The sequence below is a fragment of the Drosophila teissieri genome, chromosome 3R (genome assembly GCF_016746235.2).
Source record: "Drosophila teissieri strain GT53w chromosome 3R, Prin_Dtei_1.1, whole genome shotgun sequence".
Classification (NCBI taxonomy): domain Eukaryota; kingdom Metazoa; phylum Arthropoda; class Insecta; order Diptera; family Drosophilidae; genus Drosophila; species Drosophila teissieri.
The window spans coordinates 28,243,712-28,262,945 of NC_053032.1; the positions used below are offsets into that span (position 1 = coordinate 28,243,712).

General features: G+C 43.3%; 2 protein-coding genes across 4 annotated transcripts in view; both read right to left on the bottom strand.

Annotated features, from left to right (window-relative positions):
- Positions 1-132: 132 nt before the first annotated feature.
- Positions 133-777, bottom strand: LOC122621603. Its single transcript, XM_043799520.1, has one exon. It carries the CDS (start codon positions 701-703, stop codon positions 185-187), a length of 519 nt encoding a protein of 172 aa, XP_043655455.1. The 5' UTR covers positions 704-777; the 3' UTR covers positions 133-184.
- Positions 778-3,426: 2,649 nt separating this feature from the next.
- Positions 3,427-19,234, bottom strand: part of LOC122620522 (protein tipE) — a 41,558-nt gene continuing 25,750 nt past the window's right edge. For all 3 annotated transcript variants that reach the window (XR_006326136.1, XR_006326138.1, XM_043798021.1), the window contains one exon: positions 3,427-6,243. Coding sequence is in view for 1 of the 3 variants with exons in the window: in XM_043798021.1 (XP_043653956.1) it covers positions 6,174-6,243 (70 nt within the window). In the remaining 2 variants the exon portion in view is untranslated. The remainder of the gene's footprint in view (positions 6,244-19,234) is intronic.

Here is a 19,234-nt window from a genome sequence, read left to right on the forward strand (position 1 = left end):
GTCAGTTTCTAGTCAGTTTCAAAATTTAATAAGAAGACTAAGAAACAAGTTTAAAATTTACCAAAAGGTATTTATATATTTTATTATATCACATAGCACAAAAAATGTGTTAGCTTATTTATTTTAGAAATGTATATTTCCTAGAGATGTTTGTACTTTCCTTTATATTAAAAGTGGATAATAGCTACAATTTTCTTTTTCTATTTTCTCGCGTTTTATTGTTCCTTTGGTCCAGGATCTCGAAAGACGTTTGTGGAATATCTCCAAGCAGATCGACTTCGTGCTGAAACAACCTGGTGTCCTGATCGACGATATCCGGCACATTCCAGTAGTCCTCCTGGACCTCGTACTTGGGATTTGCGTCGTGGAAGGGAGCGGTGAGCACCGAGTGCTGGAACTGGTGGCGTATCTTCTGGAACAGCTCCATTTTCTGCTGGCGCTGCAGCCGCATCTCCGCAATCACGCGTCGGAACGCGGGATCCATTTGGCTGATGCCCTGATCCTGGGCATCCGAACTGCGGGCCATGCCCACAAGGATGGCCCTCGATTGGTCCACAGTGAGTCTCAATGCGTCAAGTTGTTTCTTTCCGGCCCAGAGAGTCAAGCAGCGGACACACAAGCCGGTGGGAAAGTGGCGCACCAAATTGGGGCACATCTCGCACTTGGTCACTTCCAGGAGGGGATTACGCCGCAATGGGTCCATCGTGCTGGTCACTGGCAGGATTTTAGTAAATGAAACTCCCTTTGAAATGTGCACCGTCACTCGATAGTATTAGAAACTAGTTCTTTGATGTTTAACCTCAAAAAAGTTGGATAGATGGAAACCCTTTAATAGGGTTTACAACTTCACAAAGACTTCTTATTGGAGAAAAAGTGGCAACTGTTATTGAATTTAAATCAAAAACTTTCTCGACCGTTACAAAACATTTTAGCATGCTATTAGTTTTCACAGGGATCTTAGTGATATATGTATATAGTAGTATATATGATATATATAATAGTATATATATAAAGTGTACATAACAATTCCTTAAAAGCCCCATTGAGTAATTGAAATAGAAAAGTTCACCCCCACAAGGAAGTAGTATTCCACCCACTTTGTCAGGTGTATCAGCTGTAAAAATCTGCAAGGACTCCTTAAGCCTTAACTCTTTTGGCGGTCGTTTAGCTGCTCTCTTTTCTGCAGCTCAGAACGGAATTCGTTTAATTTCTTAAATTGAAATTATGGTAATTTCCTGCAGTCATGCGAACCTTTTCATACCCCTCTTCGTGTCTGGCCGGAACCCATGACGAGGGCACTGAGAGGGGGACTTCTAGATGGCTGATGGCTGATGGTTGATGGCTGTTAGCTAACCGAAAGTCAAGTTCATAAATGTGAGGGCCACGGTGCGAGGAGTGCTACCTGTCCAGGTATTTGGTGGTCGCACTCACCGCTGCAGCAGCACGCCTCATGGCTCCATCCGCCTGCCCCAAATCCTCGTGCCTCCCCTTTTGCCGCCTGACGCCTCCAATCCGAAGGTTGGAGCCCGGCTAATCGATAGCTCTCCATGGCGATGGCCGGGGTGTTGATTTATGGCATTGCCAACGCACCGAAACTCGCTCCGGGATCCGACGAAAGTGACACATTAATGTGTTCAATTGAAGTGCCAACTACCTGCCGCTTTGCTCCTCCTCCACATCAGAGCAGGAGGAGCAGGATGAGGAGCAGGGGCAGGTGGAGGAGGAGGAGGAGCAGCCAGGACAGACGGAAACAAAAAGCGCGCCCGGAGCTCTGGCAGCTTGTTAAGCTCGTTGTTCTCTCAATTGCTCCTCCAAGTGGAGAGTGGAGCCCTTCCTTTGCTCCCCTTGTTTTGCGCATTTTCGAGCCATCAATCGCCGGGATGTTTACAGTGGTGGTAGGGGTACAATGTCTTCATGTGAAAATGTAAATAGCTGAGATCTGTTTTTAATATTACCAACATACATATAGTTTAACTCAAATAAAGTAGAAAAAATATAAATACACAAATTATTTAACTTACTTAACTTTTATGAAATCTTTTCTTTAGTTACCTGTAAAAAAAGTAATATTTTTTAAATATATATATATATTTGATATACTTTTGATATACCTAGACTATTAGTTTCGATATTTGAAGTACCCCCGTGTATGAAGATATTGGAAAGACTTTCCCATGGCTACTAGTTACCTGTTGAGGAAACGCGTAGCCCGAGGCACTGCGTTCTTGTAGCGATTTGTGCTCGCAACTTTGTGGCAGGATTTGCGGACGAGCATCCGGTGTGGGGCACTCGCTTCCTGCCACACTAATCGATGAAGGATCAACTGGGGCTTACGGTTATGACATCGTTCCATCGTTCTGCCCCCAAACTTTTTCCCACGGAATGTGCATAGTATTCCGGCACAGAGAACGACCGCAAAGTTGGACTAACTCAGTTTTCGGGTTGCGGAGGGCAAACAACTTGAATCGAACGCTGTGGCTGCTGTTTGCTGGATTCTGGATTCTGCTTCCTGGGTCCTGGTTTTCTGGGTCCTGGCAGAAACCACGGCAGTTTCTTTTCCCCATACGCGAACACAAGAAACGCACCAAACGTGGGAAAATCAAAAGGGGTGCGGCTGACGAGGGGTTGTGGCATGTAGATTGTGTTTGCCAATGCTGCAGCTCAAGTGTAAACATCATCTGGTGGCAAGGATGTGCGGATGAACTTTCCCGTAAGGCGGGGAAATTAGCACGGAAACAAAATTCTGCGAGCGAAGGATTTACTGGTTGGAATAAGTTCTCAAAACTTTATCTCTGAATTATGGAAAGTAAGAAAGTAACTGCGAATTCTCTGCTGAAACATTTTAAATTGCGCAAAAAGGAGTTTAGGATATGCAGTAAAAACTGTTGGTGCATTTGAATAGTTTCGCTGAGACTTTCGGAGTAATAATATATTCTTGCATATTCAGACTCCAGTGTTTTCGCCCAGTGTACGTCACCTTTCCAGCTCCAAACCCCCTGAGCCGCCATGGTGCACGTGTGTGCCCCTATGCGTTGGCTTCTGGTGCCTCCACCAGCGATGGATGCCTTTGATTTCATTTCACTTCATTTCATTTTGTTGTCGATAGAGGCGAACTCGCGACTGCGTCGCCAAACAGCTCACCATCCTTCACCACCCAACAGCACCACCCAATAGCACCACGCAATACCACCACCCAATAGCACCACCCAATAGCACCACCCAATAGCACCACCTTATACCACCTCCATTGTGAAGTCGATGGTTGGGTGGTTCCTTCCCTGAACTCATTTTGCATTTGCGGATAACCAGCGGCCTGGAATGACGGACGATGGCAACGGATAATCTCTGCCGCCTGGTGATTTTGGATGGAGGTCCTTGGAGTCATCAATGCTTTTTTAGGTACAAATGAAAACGCCAGGATTGGAATCGGTTTTGTAATGTTCGTTTTTAATTTCTTTCAATAATATGTATGTCTCATTTATTATTCAATATGCGTTCTAGTTCTATTATTTTCCATTATTTCTCTCGTCGTTATATGTGTATAAATTAATGTCAATTGTTCAATGCGTGTGTGGTGTGGCGTCATTGGCCTTAAAATGCCAGACATGCTCTTAAGTTGATCGAATTTATAAAAAAACGAATTTTCCTTGCACTGACTAAGCCAATTTGCGGTGTATAAAAAAACAGTGTGCACAACTCGAATTCAAATTTCCATTATAACAACAATGATAATAACAATAATAGTAAGAAATACGCGAATGTTTATTGCATTATTTACTGTTAACAACAAAACCAATTTAACGAGACCCCCAATTGTTGAGGGTGTGTAAAAATGGAATAATTTTCACGGCTTCTCCTCATTTGGTTTGAATTTTCCTATTTGTTGGTTTCCCTATCGTATCGTAGTACCTTTGCCCTCTTGCTGTATCTTAAAAAATGTATTAAAATTAGCTTAACTATCAAAATTATATGCACTTTGTTGTAGCTTCTTTGAGTTCGTTTGGTTTTCTTTTTCATTTTTTTTGTTTTTTGTTTTGGTTTCAAAAGTTTCCATTACCAATTTTCTAGTCAGCTTATATACATTTGTTGTTATTTGTGTGTTCTGTTTCTGTTTTTCAATTGTTATCCTGTGGCTAGGCTCGTCTTAACTATGAACAGTTTGATATTACAAATATAATGCAATTATCCTTGATGCCATCGGTAGCGTTTTACTCTCCTCATTCTCTCTTAAGTTTAGTGAGTGGCATTTACATGTATCTACATGAATATCAAAAAACTATGCAGGTTCCTCTAAATCCAACAATGTTTCTGCAGCTTATACAAATAAATGTTAACATTCAATATCCCCTAATGTCTCCTTCACTCTCGTCCTCTTCGTCCTTTTCGTCCTTTTGTCAAAGCCTCTGTATCTCAATGTGGAACAGAATAAGCGGGTTTAGTTACAAATTGGGCGCAGCATGTCAATGTCCTTGGGATGGATTGATGATTGAAAAACTCCCTTTAGAAATTAAATATTGTCAAGCACGATGGGGTGTGTGTTAGTGTGTGTGTTAGTTTGTGTGTGTGTGATTAGCCTCGAAATTAAAGAGAATCTAATGCCATAATGCCAAGTGGGTGGGTGATCTAACTACACTACACTAATTGATGGGGAATTGTATAGAAACTTCTAGGCGAAATGTGCTGCGGCGTGCTGGTGGATTGATGATTGATGATTGATGGTGGGTGATTGAATCATGACCGAGAAGTTAATTGCTTTTCGTAATTTTTTGTTGTCAACAACAATACTCAATAATATCATATTTCACTACATCCCATTCAAATGATCACAGTCAAAAAACGTTCATTATTGAATTATCCATTTTAAACATTTTAACCATTACTACACAACAAAGATTCGATTGATTTTCTTGACCAACAAAAAAAAAGAAACATCAAAAACATTGAGTGATGCAACTAAGAGAAATTTCTCGATTGAAATTTGACCAAATTCTCTCAACTTGGGGCACTTCGTGAAGGGCATACGCGTGTCGTCTAAGACGAACTACTTTGCAACCCGATTTCTACTGCGCAAACCAAAAGCGATTGATGTTCGGGGAGGGGGGTGTGTGTGTGTGTGTGTGGGGTGGGGGGTGTTATGTGGGCGGATTCTATATAAAATGAGGCGTGGCATGTGTCTACATTTGTGTGGAGCGATTAAACGAAGCGTAAAATGTTTTTTTATTTTGCCGCTGGCCGAATTTCCATTTAAATACACATATTTCCAATTGCATATTCGTAATTTCGTAACTTCGTTTTTGTTGCTTGCATTTGTAGTTTTGGGTTTGCTTTTGCTTTCCATGTGATTAGCTGAACATTTTATTGTATTTAATTACTAATGCATTACAAACTTATTCATTACCTAATGCAAAATTGTACACTTAACGTTAATGTTCGGTTTTTCCACTTGGTTTCTCATTCAGCAGTACAAAAATTATTCATTGCATTTTCTGTTTAGGTGTTTTTGTTGCTCTTATTTAGCCATTGTTTTACATCCGTGATGATTCGTCACTTTTAACTAAATTTACACATTGCCAAATTTCGCATATACTCCTACTATGTGGATTATTCGCACAGACACATATACATACATATACTCGTATGTTGCATAGGCGGCTAGAGATACAAATACACTTGCCACTTGCCACTGCCACTGCCACAGCTTAAGACTAGACTTCGTTCTATTTCATGAACCGATTAACACTTCTGTTGGTTTGCACCTCCTGCGTCGGCTGGTTTAAAAATCATTTACGCTAAAAAGTAACTAAATTTAATCAATCTTAGGAATTATTCAGTTGGATCAATTATTAATTTATGTGTGTCTGTGTCCGTGTCCGTTTGTTTGTGTCTCTCATTAATCTGATTCACTTCTGCTCGCCTAGTTGCACTAAAACCACTGATAGTTTCGGTCGTCGTGTCTCCAGTTTTTTGGCCATCACCCGTCTATCATCTATCATCTACCATCTATCATCTATCATCTCCATTCGAAGTTCGAGGTTCGCTGGGGGCCGACACTATGTTGGAAGAACAAATAGATTATCCTTGGCTAGTTCCGCAGGACTTGGTATCAGGTTCTGCTAGAAGTCGCTACTCGTCGAGGGATTCCCTAAATTGCTCTCCACAGTGTCGTCCTTGTGTCAGAGGGGCGGCTTGTAGACTTCAATAGCAGGCGTGAGCATATCCACTCGCGTCGATATCGAAGTATCACTGTAAAGGGAAGAAAACAATCGGTTTAGCTTGGTATATGACTTAAACTGGGAATTTATAAATATTATTTGTAAGTTCAGTTAATAAGAAGCTGGTTGTTCTGTTTTGATACCTTTAAGTAAGAGATAAAACTGACTACTTCATTCTAACCCCTTTGCGATTGCATTTCATGTATCAGCTATCCTCCAAATAACTTTAACATCCCGGAGACTTATGGTATAGCCCTGAAAAAAAGTACCCTCCAGCATAAAAAGTTTAAGGACACAACGCGAGGGGGGAAAGTGGGGGAAAAACATCGGAAAATAGGTAAGTTGGAAAAGGGAAAAGCCGAAAACTTTATCGCACCGTGTGCAGGCAGACAACTGCTGCACTTGCTCCTTGCAACACGTTGAGCCGCACAAACAAGGAAAACTAATCCCAGTCTCACCATCAGTCATCCGTGTTTCACTAATTGCATTGCATTGTCCTGGAACTCGTTTCCCCAGCTGAGCACAAATGTTAAGCCAAGCTGGGTAATTTAGAAAATTCAGTCCACTTCTGCCAATCCTTTCATTTCAGCTGATATTTGATTATATCTATGTGTTTATCTCAAAGTGAGAGATAGTGCTGTACAGCTTTTGTGTTTATTTATAAACAAAGGCTTAAGATTATGGCAGAACTTTTATAAATATTATTGCGAAAATGTTTCGCCTTAAATGCGAACTCATTCGTATGCACCTGTATTTCCTCAGCCAGGAAAGTGAATGCTCCTGAGTCCTGATTTCATTTATTCGGTTCAATTGCTACACTTATTTATTAAACACACTGCCATGTACACTTGTACATATTTTCTGTTTTCCGCAATTCTTTCATTGCTTGACCCCAAGACCTACGACTGCTTCTCCAACTGAGTTTTCCTCAGCTGCCCTCAGTTTTCCTCAGTTTTCCCTCATTTTTCCGCTTTTCCCCACCCCTTTTTGCTGGCTGGCTGCGTTGGCGGTTGCTGGTTGGGCTTCTTTATCATGGGCACCCACTGGATTGGAGCTCCTTTGTTTGCTTGTTGCGGATTCGGTTTCGCATTGTAAATGAAATGGAATTAAATGAAATGTGAAATTTATTGTATTTAGGGGATTTCCATGCGACAAGCCCTGCGCTGCGGAAACGGATGTGGATGTGGATGGAGATTGGGTTCCTTGGATGGAATGGAATTGGGATTGGTAACGAGACAAAGCACAGCAATGCGAAACAATCGCCTTTTCGCTTACTATTTCAAATGTAATTTATACGCGTACTTATGGCCCCCACTGTGCTCTGTCTGTTCGCTTTATTGGCGCTCTACTTTAGTTTTCTTTGTGCTCACTCTCTGTCCGCACCCGCCATCTCACATTCACATCTCCCGCTCACATTAAGCGAAATAAAAATCTCATTTCTCGAGCGGAAGCTGTACTACCTTGTCTTTAATAAATCCCCAGACCTACATACTTAAATTCATACTGCCACACCCACTGGCACTGGTCACTTCATAGAAAGTTCAAAATAGTTGCTGCAAGTTTGGCTCGGAGCAAAAATAAACAAAAACGGGCGGAAACTAAAAGATATTACGGAAACTTTCGAGTGTTGGCAACTCCTCGAAATGCGCTTAAGGGTCATAATTAAAACGAGAAGCTTAAAACATTGAATTCGAAAAATGCATATTTTTTTAAGAGATTAAGAAGCAGTTTTCCCAGCTTCAACTGACCAGTAGTTGCCTCAAACAAAACATTTTACATATGGATAAGGGCTTTATGAATAAGTTAGTTGGCCAAATTAGATGCCACATTAAGCTACATCTAAAGTGAAAATTAGAAGAAAAGGAGCATAACTTTCCAAAAATGGAGGTAAATTTAATTAATTTTAAACTTAACATTTTCCATCCACAAAAGGGAATTTTATTTAAAAGTCGCAATATTTATTTCCCCTTAAATCCAATGAACTCCTTTATTGTTTTGCCCTGCACTCAACTTTCCCTTAAAGTACGCGCAAAATGGAGTTGCAAGTGGACACCATTAACGCCCTTTGCAAAGTGCAAAAGCTGCGAAGTTCTCCAAGTTTGGCATGGGTTAAAAGCCAGGAGACGGACACCATCTGCTGCTGACCATTCATCAGCATCAAAAAAAGGGAGCGGATGCAGTTGCATTAGGGGAGCATCAAAATGGGGCAGAGATGGGGGCCAAATGACATGGAACATGGAACATGGAAAGTGTGCAAATTGTTGCCAAGCTGTTGAAACTGTGTTCCAATTAAAAGTGCAACAAATTCGAGCACAAATTGTTGTGCTCTGTACTGCAACTGTACTGCAATGGCAGCTGCAATTGAAAATATAAAGGATGCCAATGCAATTAAAAAGCTTTTTCAATTGCATTTAACATGAAATTAGTTTCGAGAGTCATAAAAACCATGAAAAGCTGGAAAAGTGCCTGCGGTTATCTGTCGGTTGCTTTGTGTCACTTTGTAGCATGTAAAACTTGAACTTTTCCATTGAATTTATGATTGCCATCGATTGCAAACATATGCCCATTGCGTTCAACTTTTTGCGACCGGCAAACGTTTGCAGTTGACTGAAACTATGAGGTTTCCTTTTCCCTGCCCGCAAGAGCTCAAAACTTGCCAAAGTTTTGATTTGGCCAGGAACTCATTTGAAATAAGAGCCAAAGTAGGGAGCAGATCTCGTCAGAGAAACTCCACAACTTTATGCAATTAACTGCCGCCCAACTGGGCGAATCCTTGGGGCCAAAGGAAGCATATTACAGGGAAGCGACAACAAGCAATGTAAATGTAAATGCCAACTGGCAGTGAGCAATGGCCAACGGCAGCACTTGGCCAAGAAAATCTGCAAAAAAAAAAACCAGGTCAAACAGGTGTGTGTGTGTGCAGGTGGGCCTGGGAGTGCCGGTGTCCTTAGGATAACAGGACTGCAAAACTTCCAACGTATTTAATTTGAAAATGCGACACTGACACTGCGGCCTGCTGAATGCTCGGTGTAAATTAAATTACACGCGCCACGCCTGCCAGGCGACTGGGGGATAGGCTGGCCAAATTCAACCCGAAACACGGTACATTAAAATTTCATTTGGCCAAAAGTCCCACAAACTTGGCTAACAAGTCGCAGGCGCTGCAAGGCCAGCAGCCTCGGACGCGTGAAAACAACAACGAGCGGCGGTACACTCAGCAAAATGCACAGCAAATCAATGGTTTTTACTCAAAATGTAAGGAAAGATTATCAAGATTAAATAAACAATAAATAATCTTTTTCAAGATGTGCAAAAAATAGTTCTCCGATCTGTATTAACATTTTATCAGTATCTAAAATATAAATAACCTGAAATTGTACACAATTTATTGTGTTTAAATTATAATTCTCGTTCAATCATAGAATGCTTCAATTTGAAATATTTCTATTTTTTAATGACATACATTTCCTTCAGTGCACAGATACAAATACAGAGATACAGATACAACTGGCAGGCGAGCAGATTTCCGGCGGGAAGTGCGAAAGTGAGGGCGCCAGCTTAGAGGTCAGAATGCTGCGGGCTCGGCACTTTGGACTCCGGCACCTGGGTCGGAGCCAGAATCTCGGCTTCCATACAAATCCGCCGCCTGCAGGCGACAAGTAAACACAAACGTCGACACCCAAAACACTCACAACACCCAGAACACCCAAAACACCCAAAACACCCGGAATACCCGAAGCACCCACACAAAACTGACAAGTGTCGAGTGGAGGTGGAACTGGGAACTGGGAGAAACTTAAAATCTCATTAGTTACATTTTTGGGAGGACACGAGCTTTGGCTGTCGGCTTGGAGCGGAGGAGCAACCACTTTTGGGTTTTTGGCGCCGCTTTTGACTGGGAAATCTTTGCAGCTTGGCAGCAAAGCAAACCGTTTTGAAATTTGAAATTCAGTTTGGCACGCTGACCGCTTTTCACTCGTCTGTGAAAACTTAAACTGATGAAATCCAGTTATTTCAATGATCGCAAGAGCTTGAGAAAGTCTACTTCAAAATGCATATTCAACAATTTTAATATTATTTATAGCATTTTCGTTTGAACGAGTGTGCATTCAAAATGATACATTTATCATTGCGCAAAGTGTCTTTGGCAGGCAAAAAGCAAACATTTAATTGAAATAAAACAAAAATTGTTAATCCTTGAATAACAATTATATTTTTCCATGTGTGTGCTTGAAGACCAAAAACAACAACCAAGTGACAGAGGCAGGCAAATTTGAAAACTGAAAAAGTGCATTGGAAAACATTTGCGTACATCTGTATGTACATTGGGTATTTAAATTTTTGAACATCCTCTATATGCCCGGGCACGTTTCTCCGTTTCTCGCACGCAGTGGGTGGTGGGTGGTGGGTGGATGGGTGGATAAGTGGGTGTGTGGGTGGTGTATACACATCGGTGTTGTCTTTCCCACCGATGATATTGCTATACTGCCGGCCATATGGCAGCACTTTAAATGCAAATGAAAGCGCCGAGCGCTTGTCCTCGTCGTCTGAGTTGATGGTAAAATGTGGTGCGTCGAGGTCGCTCACGATTTGAGAAGTGCTTAGCCGCCCCTCGCACTCCCACTCCCACTTCCACTTCCACTCGCCGTCGCCCTTCCTCCAATTGGAAACGTGTGGCTGGGGGGTACATTTGCATAAAGCTCCCAACTAGAATGAATATTCGGTTAGGCTTTTTCCTTGCGGTGCTGCTGGTGGCACGTGACTGCCTCATGGACGAGGCACAAAGTTTTGTGTGTCAAGGCACTGCAACTGCAGATACATTGTGCTTTGGATACTTGTTGAGCATGTCCTTCGTCCTGCTGTATATATACCATATACTATATGCATCGTGGGGCCACCTTGAACACAACCAATGACAGCCATTGCTGTATAGGTCACCACGCTGGCTGACATTTCAAATCAATTCGCTGACACCCACTCAAGCCCGAAAGTTAAACAAAAGTCGGGGCTGCATTTTTGAAGCCAAAAACAAGTGGGGCGTTGCTAACTTTTGTTTTGTCATTTGCGCGGGCGTGGCCCAATTCAATTGCCAACTTGCAATTGGAACTCGCAATCGGAACAGGCGAACTACAACAAGAATTCAAACTCAAATAAAGTGGGAGGAGGGCCGCAACATTTGTATTGGCCAACGATATTAAGTAGCCCGGGCGGAAAGCACCGACTATTCATCATCTGCCCTTGTGTCCCGGCAAACTTTTCGGCCAGCGAATGTTGTGTAAAGTTGGCCTGCTTTTCATTTCGGACATTTCTCAGTGGGCCAAAGCAAGCTGATGAAGATGCTGCCATTAATCAAACCAGTGCTACGTGATGTCTAGCCCGTTGGCCATAAATAAAGGCCAGTCCGCTGGCCAGGGAATAGAAAACTCGCAACTGGCCGAAAGGATTTATGCAAATAAACATTTTTATGTTCGATGGCGTGTGATGGGTGCTTTCCATTTGCCAGTGTAAATGCAATCAATGTGGCAAAAAAACAACTAATTTTTTTTCAAAATAAATATAAAATATCTATCAGATGTGGGAGAATAATAGAGGCAACTGCAAAAAATCAATCAGAATCCTTTTTAAAAATAATGCGGCTCACTATATGAGTAATGAATTCCAAATTTCGGTTTGCCTGCATTTTTCACTCTGCAAAAAGAAAAACGTGAGAACGCCCAGAAATTTAGTTTCCGTTGATTAATTTCCGCTCACAACTCAATCAGCAGGCACTCTCAATTTTTCGCACATTTCTTGCCCCTTAATATGATTTCCACTTGAGGGCTGAATATCAGATTCAGATTCAATCGGATTGCACGTGGTCACGTGGAGTGGCGGCCCAAGAGGCCATCATTTGAGGCTGGCTTTAATTTTGGGCCATGTTCGTTAAAGGGTCGATCGAAATGATTTATTTGCCATTTGCATTGATTTCGAGTTTCGTTTCGATTTCTGATTTTCGGTAGTCGGTATTCGGTTTTTGGTTTTGTGACTGTCGGTGGTTTTTGGTGACGCCCCCCGTTCCACTTGGCTAATGAAATCATTCCGTGACACGCCGCGCACTCCGTACTCCGCACTCCGCACTCCGCACTCCAGACCTCAGTCAGTGTGCAACCCGCTTAATTGTTAAATCGAATTCGCTGCTTTGGCTGTGCGCGACAACGCGGCGTATGCGTAATGCGATTATTGAAATGTGTTGATTGGAATCAAGTTTGCATTTTAATTGGATTGCCATTGTTTGGCGCGCACAGAGCACCGCGATGACAACAAGCGCTTTCAAATGGATTACACATTTTAGTTATGAACTCCATGGATTCTCTGCCTCAAATTTAAATCGCAATTGCATATGTGGCCATAACTTATATGCACTACCCCATATCCTTTAAGCTTTTATTTGGGGCCTTAATGGCCAGCTGTTGTGGGAGGGAGTGGGTGAGTGTAAAGAGCAAATGTGAAATATTTCCGAAACGAATGTGCCATAACAGTTGAGTGAATAAAACATTAACAAATATTTATTTCCATAACCGCTGCTGCCGTTGCTGTTCGACCCCCGAGGGTGTCCTTTTATTTTATTATATTTATTTGGCCCCCGTTCTGTGTTCCGTGTTTTTTCTGTTTGTTTCTCTGCTTTTTCCTGTTGTTTTCTGTATTTTCTGTATTTTCTTTGCTTCCTGCAATAGAGCATGTCCTTGCGCCAGTGCTGCGATTGAGATTATACCAAGCGGCAAATAAATAAAACAACAAGCAACACACAATCGCCCTCGGAACAACGCACGGGTCAGAGGGCAAACCAGAGTTGCACCGCAGAGCTTGGGTTTTTAGTTTGGGTTCGGTATCGTCGGGGGTTTCCCCAAACGGGCGGCTTCTCCCAAAAAGTTGCGGGAAATTCTGCAGCCTGCAGCGCAGAGCAGTCAAAGCGTCAGCTTTTCCCATGCCATTTTCCGCCATTTCCAGCAGCAGCAACACCACCACCAGCACCACCAACACCACCACCAGCACCACTAGCACCACCACCAGCACCACCACCACACCTTAAAACCCGTGTGGACTGGTGCTAATGCGGCGTTTAAGGCGAAACTCTCTCGCCACTCGCTTTTATTTTTGATGGGCAAACCACACAACAGAAATGGCAGAAAGCCAAGGCGCACCTCTTGCATCCTGGTTGGTTTTCCCATTTCCCCGCTTTCCCCGCTTTTCCCGCTGAGCTCCGCTGGCCACGTAAATTGCGTAAAATCCCCGCAGCCAAAGCTGCGAAGCCAACGCGTACTCCGCACTAATTGCACATTTTTATCTCAATTATTGCGGCTTACTTCTCTGGAGTCTTGGGCAAACTGGTACCAACTGGTAAGCTCGGGACGAAGGACATAATAGAGCTTAGGAACAGCGGTTGGGCGGACAAAGGACGGGATTCATTAAAGGATTATGTGCCGACTGTGTCATGTTGCATCTTTTGTGCATTTTCAGCGGGCAGGCGCATTTAAGTTGGCTCTAATTTCATTCGGCTAAGCCAAAGTTCATATACTCGTAGACTGTGCCATTCAAATTGATTTCTATCGTCCATGGTAAAATGCTTTTTAAATAATCTATATCAAATTCCGTGTATAGTTGTGATGCCTCACTGCTTTGACATCATTGTAATGGGGTTCGCAAATAAGAATCATATATACACTATTTAACTTCATTTATTTCTTCATATACAAAAATCACGTCTGATCGCTATGACCGCAAATTACAAGAGAGAAAGAAAGAATACAGTTCAGTTCCATTAGCATCGATATATAAAATGTTAATCCGCTGTTAAGACAGCTGAAGCACCGGGTGACTCCGCTCATAATCCGTACATGCCGCCCGCCAATGCGTCGTCCAGCATGAAGGCTCCTTGTGATTCTTGATCCGTGTGTTGATCATAATTATGTTGAAATCGGAAGTGGACAAAGCTTTGTGATTGACCTCTTTTGAATGCCAGATTTCGTCTTTAATGTAACCACTCTGACTAGCGAGTCCGATCCAGGGTGCAGTTCGACGACTCGGCCTATAGTCCATTTAGCTGGTGGTAGATTATCATCCTTTATAATGACTAAGTCGTTGATGCTAAGATTATCTTTGATTTGGCACCACTTTGGCCGAGTTTGCAAGTGTGATAACCAATCACGAGACCATTGAGACCAGAATTGTCGCGTCATGTGTTGTTGTGCGAGAAATAGTTCACGCAAAGGCTTATTATTCGGCCGACCTTGTGGCGGTGCCAGTAGTGCGTCACCAATTAAGAAATGTGCTGGAGTTAGTACTTCTAAATCGTCAGGGTCGGCGGTTAGCGGGCAAAGTGGACGTGAGTTCAAACATGCTTCAATCCTGATCAAAACTGTAGTAAGCTCCTCATACGTCTGCTTGTGGCTGCCGACGATCCGTTTAAGATGATGCTTCATTGCTTTCACGTTTGCCTCCCAGATGCCACCAAAATTGGGAGAATATGGAGGTGTGAAATGCCACCTTGTCCCATGTTGACATGTCGATTCGTTTAGGGCTGCCTTGCAAGTGATGGGCTGGTTAAGCGATGTACTCGCGCCAACAAAATTTGTGCCGTTATCACTATACATATGTTGAACTTGTCCTCGACGTCCGGTGAATCGCGTAAATGCTTGCAGGAAGTGCTCTGTTGAAAGTCCAGTGACGGCTTCCAAGTGGACCGCCTTGGTTGCTAAGCATATAAAAATGGCTACATAGCCTTTGTAGGTGGTTGATCCTCGTACACGCGCGGCTTGAAGTTCAATCGCACCAGTGTAGTCAACTCCTGTTGTAATGAACGGACGAGTTGGGGGGTTGACTCGATGTAATGGCAAGTCACCCATCAATTGCTTCGCTACGACTGGAGCTACCTTAAAACATGTGACGCATTTCCGGATGATTCGCCTGACTGCTTGTCTGCCTCTGGGAATCCAGAATTTGTAGCGTATGTGAGCCAGTGTTAATTGAGCGCCGCCATGTAGAGTGAGCTGATGAGAGTGTTGAATTACCAAATCTGTAAATAGGTGACAATGAGGTAATATAATTGGATGTTTTCGAGAAAAAGAGAGATTTGAATGCTTGAGACGGCCACGAATCCTCAAGATATTGTTGTCAAGAAACGGTGTAAGATTTGAAAGTGTGCTACGGGGTGGTAACGGCTTGTTCCTTTTAAGCGCTTGGATGTCGGCGTGAAATGTATCGGATTGTGCAAGGCGAGCTATGCAGCACAGGGCCTCATCCAGCTCGTCAGGAGAGAGTGATCCGTGACTTCGTTGTGCTCGAGCATGAGCATTGTGGCAGAATCGTAACATGTATGCCGTGACACGTAGCAGTTTTGTATACGACGAGAATCGGTCAATAATAGAATCCTTTGTGTCTGACAAGGTAGTGAAGGCTCTAATTTTTATGGATTTGGCCTCCAGATCCCGTTCTTCTGGATTGAGCAATTGTGATTGCGTGTTTGGCCAAATATTGTGTGGTTTGCATAGCCAGGATGGGCCATGCCACCAAATATCAGGTATTTGGCTCGGTGGTAAGCCTCTGGTTGCGCAATCTGCTGGGTTTTCCGATGTGTCTATGTGGTGCCACTGAGCCGCTGAGGTGTGGTCGAGAATGTAAGACACTCGGTTGGCTACAAACGTTTTCCACCTAGTAATGTCTCCTTTAATCCAGTGCAGAACAATGGTAGCATCGGTCCAGTAAAAGGTAGATATATGTGCATTGGTCCATCGGTTATTCTCCAGCACCCATTTGGTGAGTTTGGTAGCTAATACTGCACCGCATAGCTCAGTGCGCGGTATTGTTAACGGCTTGGTTGGCGAAATTTTTGATTTTGCGACGATGAGCGTTGTATAGAAAGTCCCATCAGACTGTTGGGTGCGTGCATACACTGCTGCTGCGTAAGCACTGGAGGATCCATCGCAAAAGGTGTGCAGTTGTATCTCACTACTAAATAGTGGCGTAAATTTGACGCTGCGTGGTATTTTGATCGTCTTAACCTTCATTAGTTGCTGTCGAAATTGTTGCCATTTGACGGCAATGGTGTTGGGAACTGGCTCATCCCAATCCAGTGATGTACTCGATCCGTCCTCGCGATATTGCTTCGCTAGTGTGATTTCTTTCAATATAATCTTTGCTGAAATTACAACTGGAGCGATTAATCCAAGAGGATCAAATAAACGTGCTATGGTCGATAGGATTTCTCGTTTTGTTATACCGGCTGGAGTATTTGCTAGTAATTTATAAGTGAAGCAATCTTGCTTGGGCAACCAGTACATACCCAGTGTTTTGATGGTGTCCGCATTGTCCCAACTGAGGGATGTCTGCTTGCATCGATGCTCGAGAGGTATCGTTGCCATCAGATCCTGGTCATTACTAGCCCATTTTCGTAGCTCCATGCCAGAGGATTTTAAAGCTAGCATAGTTTGCAAACTTTTCCGTATTGCTGCCTCTTGTGAATGATCGCCTGAGAGAATGTCGTCGACATATATCTCATTTTTGAGAACGTTGGATGCCATAGGATATTTTGTCTGTGTGTCTTCAGCTATTTGATGGATGACTCTTATAGCTGTATAAGGTGCAGACGCTGTTCCAAACGTGACGGTAGTTAAGCAATGCTGTTTGATGACTCCATCCGCCGCCCGCCATAAAATCCTCTGGTACTGCGTGTCATCAGGGTGGACATTGATACAGCGATACATTCGTTGTATATCGGCAGTGAAAACAAACTGATATTGTCTCCAATTCAAGAGAACGGCTGGCAGATCATTTTGCAGCGTGGGACCTACACATAGTACATCGTTTAACGATCTGCCATTTGAGGTCCGGGCCGATGCGTCAAAAACGATACGTTGTTTTGTGGTGAGGCTTTCTTCTTTGAAAACTGCATGATGTGGTAGCACGCATGATGCAACATGCCGACCGTAGGAATCCGTGGTTATGGTTGAGTTTTCGCTCGTCTCTGCCAACGTGATTTGACCTAGTTGAAAATATTCTTCAATTCCTTTGCAGTATCTGATCCATTTGTCTGGGTCCCTTTGAAGGCGCCTTTCGAGTTGAAGATATCTGTTCAGGGCGATCTGATGAGATTTTCCGAGCGTCATACTGGGGTCAAAGTTCCTCTTGAATGGCAAACGGACTTGATAACTGCCGTCTGGTTGACGTTGATGGGTCTGCTTAAAGAAAGACTCGCACCATTGATCTTCTTTGGAGAGCTTTGGGCGTTCTGGAACTGATTCTACCTCGCAAAATACCTTAAGCAGCTCTTCGGAGTTTATTATGGCATGATTACATCGAATGTGGCGTGTAATATGCGTGTTGCCAACATTGCCTAACAGAACCCATCCGAGTTGAGTATTCTGCGCTATGGGTTCGTTTGGCAAGCCAATCTTAGTTCCAGGTAACAAGAGTTGTGCCATAAGGTCGGCTCCAAAAATGATATCGATTCGCTTGGATCTATAATAATAGGGGTCTGCGAGCATGAGACCATGGATATGACTCCAGTTTCCTGCTGGAAAACTTTGACTTGGCATGTGTGATGTCAACGTGTTCAAAACATAAGCATCGTCGACCTTTAACGAGAAATTTGGGTTAGTTGCTGTTTGCACCGAACAACTTACGATGAATTTGCAGCGTCGTCCTGAATCTTGACCGACTCCGGTGATTGAAGTGCGAGTTGTGCTTCGGGAGAGCTGGAGAGACTGTACAGCATGCTCCGAAATGATAGTTGCTTCCGATCCTTGGTCAAGAAGCGCGTTTACCGTGGCCTGGCATCCTGTCTGTGTGTTACTGAGTACAACCCGAGCTGTTGCTAGTAGTACCTTTCGATGAGTCATAGATGAAGTTGTAGTTGACATGCACTGTAGAGTCGGCTTGGCATCTGAACTGGCTGCTGAACTTTGGCATGATGTCGAGGAGGGTATCAGCGTTGGCTGTGTTGCTGGAAAATGTAACATCGTGTGATGACGTTGACCACAATGAAGACAATTCTTGTTGCTGGGGCAGCTTGCTTGTGTGTGCGATTTTCCCAGGCAATTGAGACACAATTTTGCCTTGCTGGCCACTTCCTTCCGTTGGTAGCAATCCATTGAAAGAAATTGCGGACATCTTCGAAGTATGTGTAAGTTGCCACAATGATAGCAAGCGGACGCGGAAGCACCCGACCTGGTGTGGGCGCTGTGCACACGCACGCGTTTAGTACCGTCTGAAGTTTCATTTGACTGTTTCATGCCGCTGCACGCGTTACGGCTTTCAATAGCGTCTAACGTAACAAGTCGATCATTGAGGAACTGTTGCAGATCTTTGTATGAAGGAACGTCAATCTTGCTGCCCAGATGATGCTCCCAAGCTGTGTGAGTGTCTTTGGGTAGTTTGGTTGTTAGATAATGAGTCAACCAAAAATCTCCTCCCTGTAGTGGCGCCTTGACGGTATTGCAAGCGGCAATGCAGACGTTGACTGTGCTAACCATAGACCGTATGTCAGCAGATTTTTCTTTCGAAAGATTCGGTAAGTTGTAGAGCATGTTCATATGGCTGGCGAACACAATTCGTGGGTTGTTATATCGTTGTAGAAGTGTGGTCCAAGCGACTTCATAGTTTGCTTCAGTTAAAGCGATTTGGCGAATGTCGTTGTCCAGGCCTACTGGTAATGCTTCCTTTAAAAAATGGAACCTTTGAATCTTATCCAGACGCTCATTATTGTGAATTAAGCGTAAAAATGCATCATGAAAACTTGGCCAGTCCGCGCAGTTGCCAGAGAATTTCGGAACTGGTAATTTTGGCAGTGGTATCCGTACTTCCTCTACATGTGTTGTTATTGTAGAGTTAGCTGATTCGTTGTGCGTCACTGTGCCTGGATAAATTCGTTTCTTTTCTTCGGCCACGAAACAGTAAACTTCCATGCCCAGGTCTTCGAATTGGCTGATTGTATTTTGTTGCTTATACACACTTTCTTCGTAGTCTGCCATGCATATAAGTGTGTGATG